Consider the following 23,105-nt stretch of genomic DNA (forward strand, 5'->3'; position numbering starts at 1 on the left):
CTTTAGCCGCGTCCTATCCCCCATGTCCCTGGAGGCTTGGGTGCGCTCAGGTTCTTGTTCCTTGCACCTGAGAGCGTGTGCGACACAGCCAAGCAATCTGCCTGGGGCCTGGGAGTTAGCTCACCCGTACACGCTTACCCATGTTCCTGTTCTCCACCTTTTATTACCAGAAGTCTTAGTTTTTAAGAACTGTAGAAGCGATGAATTTAGCAAATATTTTCTTTTTTTTTTTTTTTTTTTGGAGCTGGGGACCGAACCCAGGGCCTTGTGCTTGCTAGGCAAGCGCTCTACCACTGAGCTAAATCCCCAACCCCTTAGCAAATATTTTCTTAGCACCTCCCTTATTCAAGGATGATTCAGTCTCCTTCACATGGGTAATAAACCCCTCCATTTTAATGAGAAGCCTCCAGTCAGCTTTAAAGGCTAAGGGGGAAACAGGTTGCTAATGCCGAGCTGTGGTTTTGTATTTGACTCCAGTTTACCAATTTCCAGTAGATAGGAAAAGAGCTAAGATTTGGGGGTGACAGTTATCTGCTGAGGAAGTTTCATAGTAAGAAGCAAGATGTCACTCAGGATTTTGGTTGAATAATTTTATCTTTATGATAAGTTTTTCCTCTAAATACAGCTGTGGACAGGCAAGATGGTTCAATGGGTAAAGATTCTTACCTTGAAAGCCTGACTGCCTGAAAATGGGTGGAGAAACCAGCTTGGCAAAGTGGTCCTCTGACCACCCATGTTCATACCACGGCACCTGCCCGTCCACAACAGTAACTGACAGAAGTTAAGACCAGCCTCATTTCAAGAGGCATCATCATGGCTACAAAATCCAGGGTTAAAGCACTCTGAACTGCTGGGAGGGGGCCAGTAGTCTAAAGTCAGCGACATGGCATCGTTCTGAAAACATGGCACATCTGAGAAACTGCTGTACACCTTCAGCCTGGTGGATACCTGTACGTGTAGTGCCAGTGTCTTCGTTTCAAAGGGGAAAAGTTCTGTTGTCGCCTGCGTGTAGTCCACAGTATACTGCATGCTACCTGCATTGTTTGAAAACACTGCTCCCTTGATGTTGGCGTACGCCTTGGAGGAAAGTGTCATACCCAGGTGTTGCAGGTGACTGGGGGCATCTGACGTCCAGCTCTGCATGTGTGACACACATGTGTCCTTGCTTTCTTTTGAACTTTGCGTAGCTCATCTAAGGTCTGCTGCTTTTTCCAAGTTCCCTGACACTTCCCTCCCTGTTTACTCTCAGCAGCCAGCTCCGTCTGACTAATGTTCAAGACTTGAGACTCTGGAGTCAGCCAGTGAGAGTCAACTCTGTAGGTAGAAGCTCTTACCCTCTGTTTCCTCATGAGTGAGCTGGGATGGCAGGAGTACCTACCTGCCTCAGGGGTGTCGTGAGGACTGATTGGATAACTCATGCTGTTTACCTAGAACCCACCTCAGTATGTATCATAACGTATCCTATCAAATCAAATCAAATCATATCAAGAACAGTGTCTATCTGTCAACAGTCTCCTAACAACCCTCATCATGTCCCTAGCACATTATCAAGGGCAGCAGTGGCAATGATGGTAGTGATTTCATAGAGAAGCTAGTAGCCATAAGTGGGTACTTCCAATCTGTTTTCTTATCCGTTACCCCCGTCCACTAAGGTCATCTTTCCACTGTACCCCACCCTCTTCATGTTAACAGTTCTTTCATCTAAAACAAAACTACCCCTCCAGGCTCCTCCTCCAAATGGCTGCTTGTTACTAATTATAGTCTAACCACTCTCTTTCCTTCCAAGGCTTGGCCTGTTGGAAGAATAATCTACATTGCTGCTCTTCTTGGCTCATCCTCCATGACTGCCTCTTTGAAGATCCAAACTACAGAGCTGCTTAAGCTGCCATCAGTCTTGTGCTTTCTCTCCGGTGACTTTTCTCTTAGCTGCATTTGACAATGTCCATTATTCTCCTGTCTTGAAACTTTGTATCTCCCGTAACTTAAGCTTCCAGATTTTTTCCTAGTCTTTGGAAACTCCCTGCCAGACTCCTCTGATGTTTCCCTTCCCTGCCAACCGTACACATGTTGTGTATAGTGCTTGTCTTCAGAACAGCTGTACTCAGTGAATACAGTATGATGTGGGATGCCTTCCTGGCGTTATCTGCTTGGATGCTCTGGCCATCCTATGAAGTGGGTTGCTTTGTTGATGTCATTTAAGTCTGAGAATTGGAGAAAAGGAACAATTTGCCTCAGATCTCAGTCAGCAAGTGTTACAGGAAGGATTTAATAAATGTGCACAGTCTGAATCCAGAGCTCAGACGCTCAGCCAGAATACCATTTTGCCCTCACAAACACAGGCACCATTGCCGTTTTATGTACGGGCTTCGGAAGTCACACAGTCTGCATCCTGTCCGTGGATGGCTCAGGTGTCGCTATGTATCTGAAATTCAGTGTATACAGAAACGGTGGCTTTACTGTCTCTCTGAGCACCGTGCTTCCAAGGCCTCCCCTCCTCCTGTTCTTTCCTATTTGAGAGAATGGCAGCTGATTTCTCGGGACTCATCCCTTTCTTAACTTTCCATGTCTGATTGGTTTACCAAGTTGTATTAAATCTACCCCAGATCTGCTCCTTTCAGTTCAGGTTAATGTAGTGGCTAATGGCATTGATTTTAGAGTCAGATAGATTTGAATCTAAATCCAGACATTTCCCCTTACTGGCAATTGACATTGGCAGGTTGGGCTGTGCTGTGTAAAACAAATACCCTCGTTTGATGAGCTTTCAGTCGCTCTTCTACAGAAGACAATGGCAGTAGATAGTCTCGAGGGCTGTTGCACAGTTTAACTGAGATAATTCAACCAAGCTTGGCTCACTTAGCGCCTGGCCCTTTAGCTCTTAATAGCATTTCCCACCAGCGTTGCCTGTGCATGCTCTCGCCTTCTGTTTCAGCCCATCCGACTGAGACAGTCTGTGGCTAATTCCCTTCTTCCTGGTCTCAATCCTTTCCAAATGCTTGGCTCCCTCAGCAAATTTTGTGCTTCCTTTTCCTTTTTCAATGTTTCCTGGTTTATTATAAGAAATGTGAAAAATACAGAGGAAGAGGTGCGTAGAGTAAGGTGTTTAGAAATATGTCCAAATGTCTGTGTCTTCTAGTGAACCGTCATCCAGGCCCCTTCATGCTCAGAGGCTGTCTGAACAATTCCCCTTTGAGGTTTCTTTTGAAATAAAACAATTCATTTGTATTAGTGTTTTGCCTGCATGTCTGTACACCACACACATGCAGTGCCCACAGAGGCCAAAGGAGGGCGTCGGATCCCTCAGAACCAGAGGTACAGATGGTTGTGAGCCACTGTGTGGGTGCTGGGAATTGAACCTGGGTCCTCTGGAAGAGCAGTCAGTGCTCTTCTGAGCCATCTCTCCAGCCCTTGTGTTTGCAAATTTAGGGTTTAGAATCTAGCTTAGTGCCTAACACATAAATGTTCCTTGCACATTTTGCTAAGTTAATTATCAAATGTATACACATTTCTGAGAGTAAATGAGAAAGAAAGAAAGAAATTCCACACAGTCCCATCACCCAGTTGTAGCTCCATTGAGGGTTTAGTGTCCACATGACCACATGGGTATTGTCTGCTTCCTAGGGCTTAGAGTCCTATAGATAATCTGGTGGTTTAGTCATTGTCTTTTCCACATCACAGAGATTTTATGAGTGTTTCATGCAGAATTTCTAACACTACTATTAACTATTTAACCTTGAAAGCCATATTAACATTTTACTATGTACTTATTTCCGGGGCGGTTTTTTACCTGCTGGGGACAAGGGAATGCAGTACACATACCGTATACTTTTATCCTTCCTTTTCCCATATCATATTTTAGAGGGTTTAAGAAGGTCATCGTGTGTTTTGACTCTGTAGCTCCACAAAACTTAGCGTGGCACATTGTATGTGACACATTGTATGTGAAATGCCTCTTTCTGTTCTTTTTAAAAACGATTTTTACTTACTTACTTTTATTTTTTGAGAGTTTTGAGTTTTATACTGCATGTTCTGATCATATGCAACCTCTTTCTCTCAACTCTTCCTAGATACACCCCTCTTCCTTACCCACCTAACTCTGTGACTTAAAAAGAAAAAAGTCTTAAAGAATAATTTGTGGTGCCCAAATGTGGGCTATGTCCCCTTCCACTGGAGAATGGTTGGTTAAACAGGCTCTGCATTCTTAGAGAAAACAGTCTCTTCCTCTCCTAGTAGCTAACGGCCCATTTGCTCCGTGGCTAGGCTTGGGACTGTGTGCCTAACTCCTCTCTACGGCAGGATTTGGTCTGGCTTGAGCTTGCACAGGTTTTGTGCATGTTGTTCCCGTCCTGTGAGTTCATATTTACAGCTGTCCTGCTGTGTCCAGGAGATGTTGCCTCACAGTCACGAACCATTACGTACACCTCTTTTTTTTCATAATTTATTTTTTTATTCATATTACATCCCAATAACAGCCTCCTCCCTCCTCTCCTCTCAGTCCCACCCTTGCAAACCCCTCCCTCCATTCTCCTCTCCCCTTTTTCCTCAGAGAAGGGGAAGTCCCCCTTGGGTACCACCCCTCCCTGGGACATCTAGTCCCAGCAAGACTAAGACCTCCTCTCTCACTGAGGCCCAGTCAGGCAGTCTAGACAGGGGAAGGGGATTCAGTGGCAGGCAGCAGAGTCAGAGACAGGGACCCACATGGAAACCAAACCGCACATCTGCTGAGAGTGTGTGTGTGTGTGTGTGTGTGTGTGTGTGTGTGTGTGTGTGTGTGTGTGTGTGTGTGTGTGTGTGTGTGTGTAGGCTAGGTCTAGCCCCTGAATGTTCTTTGGTTGATGGTTCAGTTTCTGTGAGCTTCCACGGGCACCTTATACACTTTCTCCCCTTCATCACCAGTGATTCTTGAGCCTTAAGGGGGAGGCCCTGTGTCTGTGTTCCCTTTAGAGCTGAGTATTCTGTAGTCTCTTAGTCTCTGCTCTTTGGCCAGTTGTGGGTCTGTGTCAGTCACCATCTATTGCAAACAAAAGTTTCTTAGATGAGGTAGAGAGTTCCATTGATCTGATGCAGAAAGGAATGTAGAAATCCATGTAGGACGTGCATTCTTTAGTTTGGTCTGGATTGATCAACTGATGTCTGTTTGTCCATTTGTCTGCCTGCCTGCCTATCTGTCTGTCTGAGTGTCTGAGTGTTTGCCTGCATGCATGTATATGCACCACATGTATTCCTTGTATCTGTGGAGGCCAGAAGCGGGTACCAGATCCCATGGAACTGGAATTGCAGACTGTGGTGAGCTCCCATGTTGGTGCTGGGAGCCAAACCTTGGTCTTCTGTAAGAACAGCAAATGCTCTTAACCACTGAGCCATCTCTCAGTGATGTTTCTTAATATTATATGCATTAATTTGTATTTTGGGAAGAGAATAGTTGATACACTAATGGCATTTTCCATTGCAGTACTTTCCTTAGAGCAAATGGAAGCTAAGCCAAGTGATAACTTAAACTCTAAAACCCAGACAGTATCCCAAGATCGGATCACATGGGTGAACCAGGAAGATGTGAGAGGCTGAGACTAGGGCTGGCGAGATGGCTCAGCACATAAAAGCACTCACTGCGCTTGCCCAATGACCCAAGCTGGATCTAGAATCCACAGTGGAGAGAGACCCAGCTGTCTTATGTTGTCCTTTGACCTCTACGTGCAAGCTGTAGCATAGGGGTGTCTCTATACACACACATATACACTAATAATAATAATAATAATAATAATAATAATAATAATAATAATAATGTAATACGTTAAAATTTCAAGTTAAAAAAAATCTACAAAAGTCTAAGTCTGGAAACTAGGTGTATTATGCCCCCATCTTCAGCTCGACCTCCTTCTTGTCTCTTGAGAAGAACTGGCGGAGGCTAACTGCAGCGTCTGGCCGTGGCTAGTTTTCATACTTCTGGGATTAGGGATTAGTCTTCCTCGGGTCTGTGTGCTTTTCTTTCATGTCTGCCATCAGCCTTTATGTACTAACACTGTTCTTGTAAGGGAAGAGCTGTGATGGCTTTGCCTTTTGAGCTTCCTGGTCCTTGCCCTGTCTTCTCACCTTTCCACTTCTCAGTGGAAAAATGTCAGTGAAGAGAAAGTCTTAGGTCACACAACGTTTGTTACTGTGCTAATTATTCTGTGCATCCCTGTAAGAGAAGGTTCATTATTGAGTCCAGTCTCTGCCTGTTTAATTTTCGCTTCATTTTAAAGATGCCCTCTTCTATGGACTCAGAGTCTGAAGGTGGCGATTTGAGCAAAAAGCCAACACATTTTGAAATACTAGAATTGAAAATCTTTAATAGAGGGAAAGTGCCTGGCATGCACAAGACTATGAGTTCGATCCCAGCACTATCTCCAAGGTGAAATGATGTGTATATTCATTAGTTCCAGTTAGTCAAACCACAATAACGTTTACTTATTTTAAACTGTCATGTTATTTTTGACATACATAATTTTAGTTTGTCAATTAAAATAGATTATTTCTTGGTGTGTATGTATGTGTGTGCATATGTATTCATGCTTGTATATGTATGCACATGTATGTGTGTGCCATGTTTAAAAAATATTTTTCTTGAGATAGGATCTCTCATTGGCCTGGAACTCACCAAGTAGGCTGTGATAGCCAGTTCCAAGGGTCTGCCTATCTCTGCCTCTCAGACACTAGGCTGCAGCACCCCACCATGTTACACACACACACACACACACACACACACACACACACACTCACACACACTCATATGTACACACATGCACACATGCTCACACATGCATGCACTCACACATTACACACTCATGCACACATATACACACACATGCATACACACGCACACATATAAATTCTCACACACGCATACACATGCACACACATACACACATGCAGGTGCACATGCACACATATACACTCTCACATATACATGCATACATATGAGTACATATGCACATGTACACACATGCACACACACACAAATATACACTCATACATGTAAACACACATGCACATACGCACATGCATGCACATGCACATACACATGCACACACACAGGCACATGCATGCACACACATATACATACATATACATATACACACATAACATACACACACACACATCTCTCTGTCTGTCTGTCTGTCTTACCCTGCCTTCTGGAAATTGAACTCAGATCCCTCTGCTTGCAAGACAAGGCACTTCCATCTCCCTAGCCCTAACTGGACCTTAGTTAGGAGTTTCTTAGTTACTATTCAGTTGTTTCTTGATGGCTGCCCTTGGCCTACTATTTCTCTGGGAGAAAATTCTTAATATTTCTGTGTTTCACTGCGTGAGGGAGATGATGGGTTGTGTCTTTGGGTTGAATTTACTTTTCTCCTTTTCCTTAGCATCCCCATGTGTCTGAAGCCAACACATTAGGAAAGCCAGTCTATTACTTGAGGCAGGATATTTGATGACCTTTCTTGGAGCCATTTTTCCCTTGGCACACAGATTCTGTTGATCATTGTTAGTGCTGTGCTCAAATAAGATCAGGGCTGTAGGAAAGCAGATTAAAAGGTTTGGAGATTAAAAAACATTTAACACATAAAAACAAAGTTTTTCAATATTTACCTCGTGATTGTCTAATAGGTTTTGACACTTTTAATTGGAAGCTTATAGAGATCTTCCATAGGTTGGTACAATGGAAAAGATGGGTTTTCAGATACAGCGCTCATCCAGGTACATGAAAAGCTATGGCTCTGGATTCTGGGATGGGAACCAGGAGGATGCCTGATGGCAGATGAATTTCTTAGTTAACATTCAGCTTTTGATGCAGCTGCTGCTGCTGACTTCTGAATTGCTATAAAGCAAAGCCCACGTCACTCCAAGGCCTCTTCTCAGGGCCCCAAGGCAGAGAGAGGGCGCCCGCAATTTGGATAGAATGTCTAACTGTTGTGTGTCTTTACTTTGATGCTTCGAAGATAACTCTGTACTTTTCACATACAATATCTTAGCTATTGTATTTTTATTTTGTTGTAAGGGGGAAACATCCATTTCTTTCTTTCTAGTCATGAAGAGGGGCCCGCTGCTAAAAAATACAAGACTGAGAAAGAAGAAGGTCACATCAGCATCTCCAGCCTGGCAGAAGGGAATGTCACCAAGGTAAGCTGAGCTCTTCTAGTGTCCCTTTCTCCCTCCGAGGAAGGCCAAGGTTTGCGCTTGATGAGTGCTTACGTACCACTCTATCTGATCCTCTCTGTATGAGAGCCATCTAGGCCAATCCCACGTTCTTCCTTTCTTTCTGGAAGTAATTAATAGTAGTGAGTGACATTTAGAATTATGTGTTGGATTATAGTAAATAGATCTCCGAATAAGATGTAGACCACAGAATGCCTTCATGGTAGTACCCTTGTACAGACATTCATACTGGCTTCATCTTGACATTTTCCATTGGGTCAAGATGATAGGATTAAGTGGGGGACAGTTAATGATATGAGTCTTATTCCCCAAATACATAAAACTGAAGTAAGTGTACCTTTCCTGACTTCTAATGTAATGCTTCAGGGGCTGGAGAGATGCCTCTGATAGTTGAGAGCACCCAAGTTTGCTCCCCAGCACCCACGTGGGGTGGCCCACAGCCTCCTGTATCTCCAGGTCCACGGGATCCAACACTTGCAGAGAGAATTTCTTATGTACCGTGTGGAAGCATCACCTGTCAGTAAAAAGCTGATGGCCTATTAGCTGAGGCAGGAACTAGAAGGTGGGACATTTGGCAGAGATAGAATTCAGGGAAAGAGTCAAGAGTGGGAGATTTCCCCTCAGACTGGAGGAAGATGGACAGATAAAATGAGGAGAGGTAACCAAGGAGAGAGCCACACGGCAGACACAGACTAAAATAAGCGGGTTATATAAGTTACAAGCTAGTCGGGGAACGAGCCCAAGCAGTGTAATGAATAATTAAGTCCCAAGTTGTTATTCTGGGAACAAAGAGGCTGGGTAGAAAAGCTCATGGCTACACACACCTCTGGCCTTCTCTGGTACCTACACTCATGTGCACAAGCCCACACACAGTTACACACGGGAAATTTAAAAATAACGAAGATAAATCTAAAAAAAAAAACCAAACCACAAAAAAACCACCTTCAAAACAGAACTTGATTATGACTTTCCAAATGAAATTCCCTTTGATGCCGAGAGCTTCATTTGAAGAGAAAGTTTTTGGAGCTTAAGTCTATTACCTTATGTGCAGCCCTGTTAGCAAAGTGAAACAGAAATGTCTCGGTAAAATTCAATGTCTCAATGGTGGTTTGGACATGGTGGGGATCTTCTGTTGAGAAGTCAAGATGCCGTGCTCTGAGGACTTTTCTGTGCACGATCCCAAGCCAAGCAGAAATAGTCCACTTTCTTGTAAAGTTAACGATTGTCTGCTCAGGGCTAAGTGCTGCAGAGGCTGTTAGGGTGGAGATTAATGTGGGTTAGAGACAGGGGTGTGATCAGAAAGTGAGTGAGAGAGTTGCAATGCTTTACATCTGTATATGTGATCTGGTCTTTTAAATGGACTTGTTCTGTATGGGCATCTTTACGTGTTCTGCCAAAACTTCAATGCCAAAGGACCAGTAGCAGCTCCCTCCCCTGAAAAAAAGAAAACCCAGTCAAGGAAACAGCAGCTCAGTAGGTCAGACATTTGGCTGCTGTTGCCCATGTCACCATAAGGGCGTGACCTCACACAACATCTTCCCTGTCCAGGCTGGTTTGGTATGAGAATGTACGGGTGGTCTTTACCACATAAAAGCCTTCAAGCTGGGCTGACTGGTGGCTTGGATTGTAATACTTTTGACTCCTCTGGAGATAAGCCACCTTGAATGACGAAAGTCAAGTGAAAAGAGACAGGGCACCTGAGTAACTGCTTTAATTTTCTAGTTTTTTTTTTTTAAATCGATGTTTATCACAAATGCATGCCATGTGTAGAAATAAGACAATTTGGAGGAATTGGTTTTCTCTTTCTATACTATGGATGCTTGAGTTCAGTCTTGCCCACTCCTGAATCTTCTAGCTTTTAAGAGAGTCCTGGGAATCAAAATGATAGAAATGTTTGACTTTAAGAGCATACTTATACATTAACCATGTGTCTTGCTGGAGGTTTGGTGGTTAGTTTTAACCATCAACTTGACATAATCTAGAGTCATCTGGGAATTGAGTCAGAGTGAGGAACTATCTAGACCAGGTTGGCCTGTGGGCATGTCTGTGGGACATTATCTTGCTTACATTAATTGAGGTGGGGAGACCTGCCCACCATAGGTGGCACCATGCCCTAGGAAGGGGATTCTGCAGTTCAGAAGATTGGGCTCTACCATGCACACATTCATTCATTGCTCTCTTCCTGTTGATGGATATGATATGAGCAAACCTCCTCACGCTTCTTCCACCGTGACTTCCCTGCTATGATGGACTGTAACCCAGAACCATGAGTAAAATAAACCTTTCTCCTGGAAGTTGCTTTTGTCAGTGTTTTACCACAGCAACAGGAATGGGATTGAGATGCAGAATATTGCCAAAATGCGAAGTGACCGGCAGGTGTGTGATCCATGGATCTGTTCTAGGTTGGAAGTGTGAATCCTGTTGAAAACTTCCGTGTCCTAGTAAGACAGAAGATTGCCAGCTTTGAGGAAGGTAAGAGGCACACCTATTCACTTGGAGTTTAAGAGAAGGTACATGGTCTAATTGACCTAAGGTCTGGATTAGGAGCTGTGGTGTTCTGCCGCAATGCTTTCTCAGCGTTGGTCTTTGTGGGTTGATCTGTGCTGCTTGCCAGGGCTTACTGAGATGACAGTATGGGGGTGGTCAACACAGCACAGATAGGCACAGAGATGAGACCACAGTGCCAGCCTCCCTATTGCGGAAGCTTTGGATCAGAACTATGGAACTTTTATTTCCACCTCCTTAAAGTTCTTTGGTGTCCTATGAGTGAGGTAGATCCCATCTTTCTGTTTTCTGAAATATGATTCTTGTCCCAATCCCAAGAGTGTAGGCCCCATCTGTACAGTCTCGGAAGGATGTTGCTGCTTCTTTTAAAATGGATCCTTCTCACTGACCTTGTCCTCGTCTTTCCTTAGCATTTAGTACTGGTAACTCCATTCAGGTGTGGCTAATAGCAACACCGTTTACAGAGATGAATGACTGCTCAGTGACCAGTGATGCTCACGTGATCACATTATTGCTCATGTAATTTACTCTTAGAAAGGCAGCAAGTAGCAGTTGGTAAGCCTGTAGGTTTCTTATTTTCTTTTCTCTTTTGTTTTTGTTAATCTCTGTGAGTTTAAGGCCAGCCTGATCTATAGATCAAGTTTAATAACAGCCAGGACTACATACACATACACATACACACACACACACACACACACACACACACACACACACACACACACACACACAGTCTCAAACAAACAAAAACAAATAAGCAAAAACAAACAACAAATTAACTAAAAAAAACCAAAAGCCAAAAATTTCTTCATCTAAACAGAAGGAAGTCTAGAATTCTGGGCACAGTTTCAAGAGGAGTGGCAAAACAGTGCCTAAGACATCGTCTGTCACTGGGTGTGGAGCCCAGGGCTTGGCAGGCTGAGGCAGGAAGATTGCCATCTCCTCTTTTTTTCTTTGATGAATTGACTTCATTACTAGGGACATTTAGAGTGACTTTGTGTGTGGAAGAGGGCAAATAAATCAGAGGAGCATGTTGTCAGACATGCGTGTGTGTGTGTGTGTGTGTGTGTGTGTGTGTGTGTGTGTGTATACACATATATATATATATATTTGTTGTTGTTTATTTTGTTTATTTAAGACAGGCTCTCGATGTGTAACTCTGTCTAGTCTGGGGCTCACTCTGTAGACCAGGTTGGTCTCTAAGTCACTGCCTCTGCCTCCCAAGAGCCTTTATTAAAGGACTGAGCCAACACTCTGGCATGTGTATTATATTTTCAGAGAAAAATTTAAATCTTAGCCTTTAATTGCTTATTGTTTGGTCAATCAGTGTCCAGTGCCCTCCTCTGGAAGTGGCTGGTCTTCCAGATTCCTGTGGGATGATCTCTTCAGGGACTAAATATAACTACTAAGATCACTACTGTGTGGTACCTCCTAGTTATTTGATGTCTACTGTGTAGAGCACATTGGGCTAGCACTTTATCCTAGTATATCTGGTACAGCAATCCTACAGTCACACTGAGAAAATGGAGAAAATGTTAGAACTTTATAGGGGTGTCTGAGAGTATTGTTTTTATTCAGGAAACACTTGGGTGGGTGTTGAGAGCAGGGAGTGAATCCTTGTCCCTAGGCTTGATCATCAGTCATTGCATAACTACTTAGAAGGTAAAACTCGTAGGGCTGGGGAGATGGCTCAGTGGTTAAGAGCACCTGACTGCTCTTCCAGAGGTCCTGAGTTCAGTTCTCAGCAACCACACGGTGGCTCACAACCATCTGTAATGGGATTCCATGCCTTGTTCTGATGTGTCTGAAGACAGCTACAGTGTACTCACATATATTAAATAAATAAGTAAATAAATAAATAAAGGCGACAATCCCAGAGCTGGTTCAGGAGAGGAGGGGTAAGAAGAGGTGAGAGGAAGGGAAAGTGAGTGAATTAACTCATGGGTATGTCTGTGGTTTTCACCATGGGTTCCCATGTGATAACCACAAAACCCAGATGGTCGAAACTCTGGCTGACACTACCGGGTTTATGTACTGAGTGACACTGGTGAAAGGGAAGTTGGTGTCTGGAATTACTTTCACCTAGGCAGAGGTGTTCTGAGAATACAGGAGACCAAAGTCTGAGAGAGAACCTTCCAGAGAATTGCATCTTAGGAAAACATGTTTCCCCTGAGCCATAGCAATAAGGGTTTGAATCAGTCTTAGGCAACAACAAGGCAAACAGACCACATGGCATATAGGTTATAAGAGGTATGGTTATATCCATTTTGCTGAAAAAACAGTGTAACATTGGAAGAGATGGACTTCTCTAAAAATCATGCAGGGATTTGAACATAAGCTTCATTCACATACTGAAATTTTCTATTTGGCCAAATTGTTTCCTGTTTCCTAACAACCCTTTTGCCCACATTTAATTTTTAAAATTGCATTTATTTTGTGTGTGCATGTGCGTGCATATATGCACGTGTCAGAAGAAAACAGTTGGTTTTCTCCTTCTATCATTTGGGTCTCCAGGATCCAATTCAGGCCCTCAGGCTTGGCAGCAAGCACCTTTACCCACTGAGCCATACGTCCACTAGGGTGTGGTGAATCACAGCTCCCCACGGCTGTCAGCAAACTAGAGTTGCTCAGATTGTTAACTAGTGCTTTGGGACTCCCACTGGCTCCTCTTTCACACACACACACACACACACACACACACACACACACACACACACACACCCCTTGCTTCTCATCTTAAAAGTTTTGTCTGTTCATTTCTCAGTTGCTTTTATTCCCCTGCTTGGGTATCTCTCTACCAAGGCTCTTTGTGGTCCAAGACTTACACTTCCTTGCCTACGAAAGTATACTCTATCCAGATTTGAAGCACCCTGCACCCTCCCTGGTAATGACCTGCTTTATCCCTGCAAGAGGTCTCTGTCTAGGTGAAGGGAGGAGGAAGTCCTTCCCATTCTTTAATTGACAGACAAAAGTTTGACTAACAATAGATTGTTGGTAGTATCACTTAGGTAGAACTGACCATAATACTGGCTAAAATGTGGGAGTCCTTACTTTCTGTCCTACCCACTTGCAGCATGGGTCCTCGGAGACCGTGGTCATGCCATCTCCTGATGTTAGCAGTTCACAGTAGATGGCTAGACATTTCCTTATTTTCTGGTTTTCAGCATGAGGAGGATGATTCTTGTTCTAATGGTGTTGGCAGGTAGGAGACAGAACACACTTCTGGCTGCTTGGCCTTCTAGGAGCTGTGGTTGATGCTTTCTCGGGTGGCTTTCTAGTGAGTTCCATCTTCACTGTTCCCCCTGCCACTCTGTTACCACAGTTTTACAATGGAGAAGCTCTTCGGCCATGATCACATACATAATATGCAGTTTCAGTTGTGAAAGTCAGCCCATTTCCCTGTTCATTCATGCTGTTCATAAGGGGCTGTTCATCTATGGTTTATTTATTACCTCTGAGGATCCTCAAGTCAAATCTTTCCATTGTTTGAATGCCTTTCTCAATCGAGCCATTGGGGGGAGGTGTTAAAGAATACCACAGATTTCTAACACCTTCTCTATTTAAAAAGAATGTTGACTGGTCTCGGGGTAGAGAGCAAGACAAAGGAGAAAGAATAGCTATATAACTTTAGTCACTTCCCCAATTCCTATGTGGCTGAGAGATGTCTGAATTGATAAATTCCACATGAATATGGGACATTAGATAGAAGAGCTAGGCTCTTCCTGTCAGAGAAGATGGACACATGGAGACAGCTAATAGGATGGAATGGAACTTATTTAATAATGAGATGACTTTTTCATTCCTGAATCTTGCTTTTGCCACATAGATTATAGGATCTGTTTTATATTAGACTTCTGCGTAGTGACAGAAACTGGAACTCCAGTCCACCAAATTGAATTTTCATGACTGGCTTAAAAAAAAAAGTGTCAATGCATCCCAGGTAGAAATGGTACAGACCCTGTCCCGCTGTTGGATTGACACTGGCTTATGAGTGAGGAGCAGTGCACCAGGCCCTTTTGATAGAAGACACTCAGTTCGTTCCGTAGCTTCCAGACTTTTCTGTCTTTCCCCCTTCCCTTTAGTTTCTTAAGATCTCATCCCCAAGTTTCTGTGTCCCCCTTTCCTCACCACCTTCTTTGTATGTTTTCTTTAAAAAACATTCTCTTTATTTTAAGAGATACTTTCTAAAATTCATTTTCCCCAAGTTCTTCTAGATAAAATATGCTGTAATTGAATGGTAATGAAATGATATTATCCATCAAAGGCCAGTAGATGTATTTCTCTATTCTGTCTTTGTGTGCTATAGCCCTGTCTCACTTTCGCAGAAGCTCATTTATATAAATATGTTCCTTTTTTAGCCATGAATCAATTCTGAGCTGTGGATCTCTGAGCCTTGTGATCCGGAGTCTCTCTGTCTCTGTCTCTGTCTCTGTCTGTCTCTGTCTCTCTGTCTTTCTCTGTTTCTCTGTCTCTCTCTCTGTCTCTCTTTCTCTCTCTGTCTCTCTCTCCTTTTTGTAGTTTGTCCTGATGTATATAATTCTGAGTGTGAATTAGATAATCTTTCAGAGTTTTGTGCAGATAAAGAGTAGATTATCTTGTTAAAGTGCTGCTAAATAGCTTGAACATCTTAAAGACACTAAATATAGTGACTACTTGTAAACATCTTTAGATCCATAATTTTTTTAAAAAGTTTGACATACTTTCTTATTCCTTCCCTAAAATAGCTCTGATGCATGTAGTCATGAGGGCGAGAACATGTAATTGCCAGTTCTTGGGGTTAGACTATAATTCATATTTTTATTAAATATTTTTACTTGCTTCTTTTTTGACTTCATTTAAATTGTTTAGTCTCAGAACTTGAGGATCAGACTTATTTCATGCATCGTTCGTCAGGACATGTCCTCTTACCTGAACATAAAAGACTATTTGGAATTCTGAAGGACCTGTGGAAGACGTGTGTTACTATTTGACATGGCAATTACACATTAGTAGCCCTTGGAGTCATCTTCCACTTGGGTGGATAGAGGCCCAGAACAATTAGGATGGCTTCCCACGCATTCCTGCAAATGTGTCAAAGACACTGTGTTCAGTTCCAGAGAGTCGATTCATGGCCTCCGTAGCTTAAATTGGTTCACAACACTACCCTGAAGTATACATTTTAGTGTAATAAAGCTTATCAGCCAAATAATTAAAGCGAAATGTGAAATAAAGATGAGAGTAGAAACTAGAAATGGCATCGTATGGAAACTAGAGACTACCATGTGCAAGTTAACTATCATGAGAGCGTTTTCAGGAGCTCAGACAGTGGCTTCGTTGCTTTGGTACCTGTCGTGCAGCATGAAGACCAGAGTTCAGATTCTTAGCTCTCACATAAAATATCCCAGGCATGGTGGTATATGCTCGTAACTCCCTGGAGGGAGCGGGGGAGGAGTCAGGTGATGCTTGGAGTTCATTGGCTAGCTAGCCTAGCCAAATTGGTGAGCTCCAAGTTCTGTGAGAGGAGGACTGGCAAGATGGTTCACTGAGTAAATATACTTACTGTATAAACCTGATTGACAGTTTGATCTCTGGAACCCACATAAAAGGTAGGAGGGAACCCCCCTCCAACACACACAGAGCCCATATTCTCTCACTCACTCTCTTTCTCATAACGCTAATAATAAATTAAAAAACAAGGTGAAAATGAAGATGACATTTTAATGCTGACCTCTGATCTCTACATGTTAGTGCACACACACGTGTGTGCCTTTGGGGGAACCCTGCTAATTAAGGATGGATAAGGTTAAAGTCTACTGTGACCACATAGCTCCTCTGAGCTGTGCACAAAATTACCAGCAGGGCTTTCCCTTCTCTGACCTTGCATGGGAAGTCTGACCTCTCACACCCTCTACCTGGGGAAGGTCAAATAGTCCTTGGCAGATCTACAAGTTCAACTCCCTCCGATCTCATAAGAACCCACCCAGCCAAGTACCTGCTGGAATGAAGACCTCTAAACAAATGAGGCATTCCCAGGATTTTAAACTCTAACCAGTGATTTTCATTCACCCTGTAAACTCCTTCCCACTCTCTAAGATCCATATATATCCTTGGTTCACCCTGAGTAAAGGGTATGTGTACAAGCCCACCCCAAGATAAGGGTATGCACACAAGCTAAGATCGTCTCAGAGAGCTGTTTCATTGAAGACCTTTGGAGAAGTCCTTCATCTAAAGCTATAACAGTAAGATCCCCGAAGGAAGTCTCTGGATACCTGAGAGGGAGAAGGTGGAGGACGAGGAACCACAGCTGGACCCCAACATGCATAACATAGGTACCCACACTTCCACCCAGGAACATGTGTACACACCTACTCCCCATATATGAATGTGTGTGTATGTGTGTACATTGTGTGTCCAAGTGCATTTTCATAGTTCAGCAACTCTCTGGAAAGGCTTCCCTCCGTTATTTTTCTGCTTTTAAAATTCTTAGATTAGTTCCTGCTACTCTGTAGATAAGAAAAATCTCTTCAGTATAGTGTATGGCCCTTGGAGAATGTGGCCTGGCTGTCCCTTAAGAGATGCCTGTAGCCTGCAAAGGAACATGTACACGTGATACCTGCGTTCAGAGTGAGCGCTTAGCTTTCTGTTGAAGTTCGTATGTAACATACCACAGCAATCCTGTCTTTGATGGTTTTGTTTCCCCATGTAATGCCACAAAGTGGCTTGCTTGAAACTTACTGGATAGGTGTTCCCCCCTCCCCCCAATGCCACCCGCATTTTATGTTAAAAGTGGGAAAGACACCTTTTCCTCTGGCTAAAAATGTAAATTAAATTTTTTTGGGATTTATTTTTAAGTATATTTTGCATGCATGCATATCTGCATCATGGGTATTCAGTACCTGTGAAGGTCCTGACAGGAGAAGGCATCAGATCCCCTGGAACAGGAGTTACAGGCAGTGGTGAGCTGCCACATGGGTGCCGGGAATTGAACCGAGGTCCTCTGGAAGAGCAGTCCATGCTTTTAACAGTTGAGCCATCTCTCCAGTTTCCAAAGTGGAGAGCTTTGCTTTTCCTGCATCAGATAAGAGGCCAGAATCCATCAGACATTTCCTTCTACATACTGAACTACCAGCTTGCACTGGTGACTTCTGCCCTCAAGGAGGCAGGACACACACTCATAGGTGGGCCCTGTGGATACGCAGTGCTTGCAGGTACTTAGGAGGAAAGGGCACGTCATTCAGCTTGCTGTCAGAGTTCCTACTCGCAGGCGATACAATTTATAAGGCAGAAAGCAGTGAAGTGCTTACTCATGGCAATTTGGTTTCTCCCATTCCACTGTCTATAGATTCTGGGTCTTCTTTGCATGGTAAATCGTTGTCATGCAGTCTGTTGTGCTTGGTGCTTGAATTGGGCTGTCTTAAAGATTGCCTCTCAGGCCCAGCTGGTTGAAAAAAAAAACTGATTTCAGATTGTGCTGATGTGCAAACTGCTTTAATCAATGACTTAAAGTGACTGCTAGTGGCAAACAACAGAAGCTCTTAACCAATTAAGACGCTTAAGAAAGGATGCTAGACTTTTGTTAAGATGGGCACTAATCAGCTGAAATGTGTTGAGAGGAGCTGGGAAGCAGCTTGGAGTCTCACATAAATGTAATAAAAGCGGTCCGCTTCTTTCAGATTGCAAGCCCAAGGCCAAAAATATGCTGACGCAGGAAGAGGTGGCAAGTATGATCTGTAGCGTTAGTCCTCTTAGGGCCATGCATAGGACATAGGACTTGAAACTAAAAATGGCACATGCTTGTTTCTTGGGCCAGCAGCGGGAAGAAGAGTTTAGCAGAGATTAGGAACGGTGTCAGCAGAGATGGCTGTAGAAACCAGCTTCTATTGAACAAGAGCCATTCGTCCTGGGGAGCTATGTTCTGCCATTTCCTGTAGTGTTTTGTGTACACTGGGGCTGAGTTTCCAGCTGAACTTCTGTGGCTGTTCCACAGTAGAAACATGTAATGTTTCCCCACCGAGGTGGAGCTCCAGAAGTCTCCCACGTAGGCTGTAGTCACGTTGGTGCCAGCTCTCTACAGCTTATTTGAAGGAAATGTTTGGGCTGTGAAGTCTCCCTGTGTGTTTTAGGGGAGCTTTTATGGTTTCATAGAGCTTTTCTGTCACCCTGCAACCCAGTGGAAAAATGTGTTCTTTCCCCCAGAAGCTCCTCATATCTGCCTGGAGTCAGCTCTGGCTGCCCATCCCACTGTGAGCAAATACTTTCTGTCTGAAGTGAAGAGCTTTTTCTAGAAAAATCTAATGGAATCACTTAATGCAGTCTTTTGCCTCCGGCTTTTGACTGATCATGTTTTCGAGGTTGTCCACAGTGGAGTGTATAGCAGGACTTGATCCTGCATTTCAGCAGACTGCTTATTCCTCGCAGCACAAGTACAGAACCTTACCTTCTATCTGCTTACTCTTCAGTAATACCGGGTCGTGCTATCCAGTCACCACATGGACAAGTGGATTGTCTCAGGTAGCGCTGCTCTGGCATTTGTATGCAAGGGTGGTTCATGTGCGTTTAACTTTCTGAAAAAAACTTTAAAATGTCCTATTATTATTGTTACTAATTTGTGTGTGTTTGTGTGTGTGCATCTGTGCGCATCTGCGCATGTGCATACGTGTGCTTGTGGACTCACCTCATGTCCTGTATCGAGGTCAAAGGAGCTGTTCTTTTTCTTCCACAGTGGGTTCCAGGAACTGAACCCCAGTTATCAGGCAGTTCCACCCGAGGAGCTGTCTCGCTGATCCCATTGTAACTTTTCCAGAAACAGCCACACTCTTAAAAAGAAGCCAATCATACCAGCCCTACCTGCAACAAACAGCGTTTCTGTTTCTTTGGACATCTGCTAACCCATGCTGTCTTCTGTTTCCGTATTTCACTGTGATTTTAATGTGTAGCCATTTGTAAACTATTCGTATATCTTTTTTTTTTTTTTTTGGATGAATTGCCATTCCAAGTTTTTGATGACTTTTAACCAGTTTATCTTATTTGAATGCAGAGATGTGTATGTTCTGGCCAAGTTCCTTACCAAAGATGATTTGTAAATATGTTGTCTGTGACTTACCTTGTGTGTGTGTGTGTGTGTGTGTGTGTGATATGTGTGCTACACGTGTGTGGATGCCCACAGAAGCCAGAAGCCAGCTTTGGATCCCCTGGAGCTGGGGTTACAGGAAGTTGTGAGCCTCCTGATGGGACTGATCTTGGCCCCTCGGAGGGAGGGGCTGTGTGCTCAGGAGTGGGCTTGCAGGTCAGATCCATCTCAGATTCTCCTGTGTCCTCAGGGCTGGCTGGTATCTTCCTTCAGGGACTTACTTTCAACTAAGGGCCATGTCAATGCTCATCTTGGTTTGGATTTCTAGGCCGCTCACTGGTTTGGAGCGCAGTGTATAACCTGGGCTTGCCAGTCAGCAAGCCCCAGAGATCCACCAGTCTACCTCCCTCAGGCTGGGATTCCAAGAGCTGGGATTACAGGGCGTCCTTTCCCCTGGATTCTGGGACTCACACTCAAGCTTACACAGCACGCACCATTTGCCCAGCTCCTAAAACCTCTTGCCTTCCATAGGCCTTTACAGCCAAACATTCGTTCTAAGCAGTCCTAAGTTGTACATCCTTAATTGTCGTGTGTTGTGAGCTTAGTTTTTAACATTTCCTGGCATCTTTCATGATTTTATTTTGACCCTTGGGTTATTTTAAAATGTTTGCTTTATTTGTTTCGTTTTGCCTTTTGAATTAGGGTCTCATTATGTAGTTCAGGCTGCCCTTGAACCTACTATATCCTGTGCACCAGTCTGGCCTTGAACTCATTTCTTTTTCCCTTAGTCTCCCAGTTTCTATGCCAAGCAATAAATGAATTTTAAAAGTTTCAAACACTGAGAACTTTCCAACTCACTGTTGATTTGAATTGAATTCTGTTGTGGTTAAAAAGCATTAGGAATAATGTTGGGTCCTTTTCTGAGACCTTTCATAAAAGGCTTACCACATAGTTTCCTCTGACATGTTCCCTGTGGCCTAACAAGGAGTGTGCATTCTGCTGCCCTTAGCTGAAGGGTTCTGGGAGTGTTAGTTTGGCTGATCATTTGTTCTGACGCATGTCTTTGTTGATTTTCTGTCTAGTGCTGTCTATTGAAAGTTATTCACCTTGAGAGCTTTTGAACAAGTGTGACCTTTGTCACTTACTAAGAGACAGAAGTGAATTTCTACACAGCACCGAAAAGAAAACCTGGTCACAGTGTATTGTAGTTTTAGAAGAATGAACCCAGATACATTGTTGCAAGGTTATACTTGTTTTTAGAACCCTCTACCTCTCAGAAAGGATTTGTTTGGACTTGTAGGAAATATTACATAAATTTCAGAAGTTATTAGAGCATAAGGCCATTCCTCGTGAGAAACAGAATTTTAATGACAGTAGATACTTTAATGTGTCGGGCCTTAGACCAGTGTTTATAATTGGCAGAATGTATTGATTTGTCACTCCTCTCATCCGTGCTTTCTTTTGTGCCACTTGTATTAAACTCGTGTTTATTTTGTTCAATTATTTATCTTATGTACTGAAAAGAAAATAACATACGGAATAATCTAGGATGTATTATTCCATAAATTGTTCCAATTCTTTTCTTTTCAATATATTTTAAAATGTTTATTAAATTTTTTTTTACGTATGTATATCTGGTGAATGCCATGTATGTAAAAGTAGGTACCTGCAAAGACCAGTAAAGAGGGCCAGCTCCTGGAGCTGGAGTTATAGACAATTGTGAGCTGTCATATGGGTGCTGGGAGTGAACCTTTCCTCTGGAAGAGTAGCCAGTGCTCTTAATCATTGAGCCCTCCTTTCACACCCTAAAATAGATTTTTCGAGGGACTGGAGGTGGTTCACAACCATCTGTAACTGTAGTTCTAGAATGTCCTTCACCGTCTTCTGACTTCCTTGGATATGAGGAAGGCACAAGGTGCACATACATACAGGAGGCAAAAAGCTTACACACACACACACACACACACACACACACACACACACACACACACACACACACACACACACACACACACCCAAAACAGAAAAGACAACCAAAAAATTGATAAAACTATTTTTAAATAATTTTTGAATTGGCACTTAAAATTGAACATATTAATGAGGTGGTATGATATGTTAAAATTTTAAAAATGACTTAAAATTTTATTTTTGTATTTTGCCTGCATGTGTTCGAAAATACATATGGAATAATGGAGGCTGCCTGGTACTTGAGGAGGTCAGAAGAAGGTGTTGGGCTTCCTGGTTTGGAGAATATAGTTTTAAGCCGGTCTAGACTTAGTTGTGAAAGGAATCTCAACAACAGATTGTCTAGATTGGGTTAGTTATATGGCTGTGGGGGATTATCTTGATTATGTTAACTAGGTGGGAAGACTTGCCCACTGTGGGTGACACCATTCCTTACACTGAGAATTCTGGACTGAGTTAGCGTCGAGAACTCTACTGAAGACAAATATATATTCATTAATTTATTGCTTTCTGCCCTTGAGTGTGGATGTGTAGTGTGACTTACTGCTTCAAGTTCTTATAGCCTCGACTTCCACATCTAAGAATTATAACCTGAATTGTGAGGAAAATAAACCCTTTCCCCCATCAAGTTACTTTTGCCAGGGTGGTTTATCACAGCACCAGGAACAGAAACAAAGACAGTGTGTCTACATATAATTACGATCGTATTGGACATGTCTCAACCCCTGTATTGCTATGTAGTTCCTTACATAGCTTATTCTCTGTTCTTAATCCATTGCATTCATTGAGACTGTTTCCATGCCCATAGAATCAAAAGGAGTTCTAGACTCTCTGTGTCCTTAAGTGAAGGGCAAGCACCAAAAGTAGTGTATTATTTTAAATGAAAGGACCTTATCCCATGTGGCTTTAGAGGATCAAACCAGTGAGACTTGGAACATTTGTTCATGGACTTAGCAAAGGTTTGTAGGAGGTCTTCTGTGAGCCAGTTATAATGGCAAGACATAGACGGTTAGCAAACAAAATACTCTGCATGCCCCGTCGTGATTAGTACATAGTCGTTTCCTAGCACCCCTGGAGCAGAGTAAGACGAATTGAATGACTTAAAGCAGCAGAAGCTTGTTTCAGATTTATGGCCTCTTTTCCCTTAATTGTTGTTGCAACTGAACATTGTTGGTGTATATAAAAACAACCTGTTTGGACTGTATACTGTTACTCACACGTATGTTTTTAGAGCTGATCGTTTGGTATTGAATAACTAGTTGCATGTTTTTCCCTGGGGAAGATGGTTTCTTACATAGCTTCTCTGACACTTTTAGGAGACATAATCTCACAGCCAACTGCCAGTTCCTCTGTTCTGCCCCCTCTTCAGGAATGATCCCTGAGCCTTAAATATAGGACT

General features: G+C 43.0%; 1 protein-coding gene across 1 annotated transcript in view; it reads left to right on the top strand.

The window, feature by feature from the left end:
• Xrcc5 (X-ray repair cross complementing 5) overlaps window positions 1-23,105 on the top strand; it is an 87,312-nt gene that overhangs the window by 38,504 nt on the left and 25,703 nt on the right. The window contains exons 15-16 of the mRNA XM_032901317.1: window positions 8,061-8,154; window positions 10,593-10,662. Of these exons, the coding sequence (XP_032757208.1) occupies window positions 8,061-8,154; window positions 10,593-10,662 (164 nt within the window). The remainder of the gene's footprint in view (window positions 1-8,060; window positions 8,155-10,592; window positions 10,663-23,105) is intronic.

The sequence above is a fragment of the Rattus rattus genome, chromosome 4 (genome assembly GCF_011064425.1).
Source record: "Rattus rattus isolate New Zealand chromosome 4, Rrattus_CSIRO_v1, whole genome shotgun sequence".
NCBI lineage: Eukaryota > Metazoa > Chordata > Mammalia > Rodentia > Muridae > Rattus > Rattus rattus.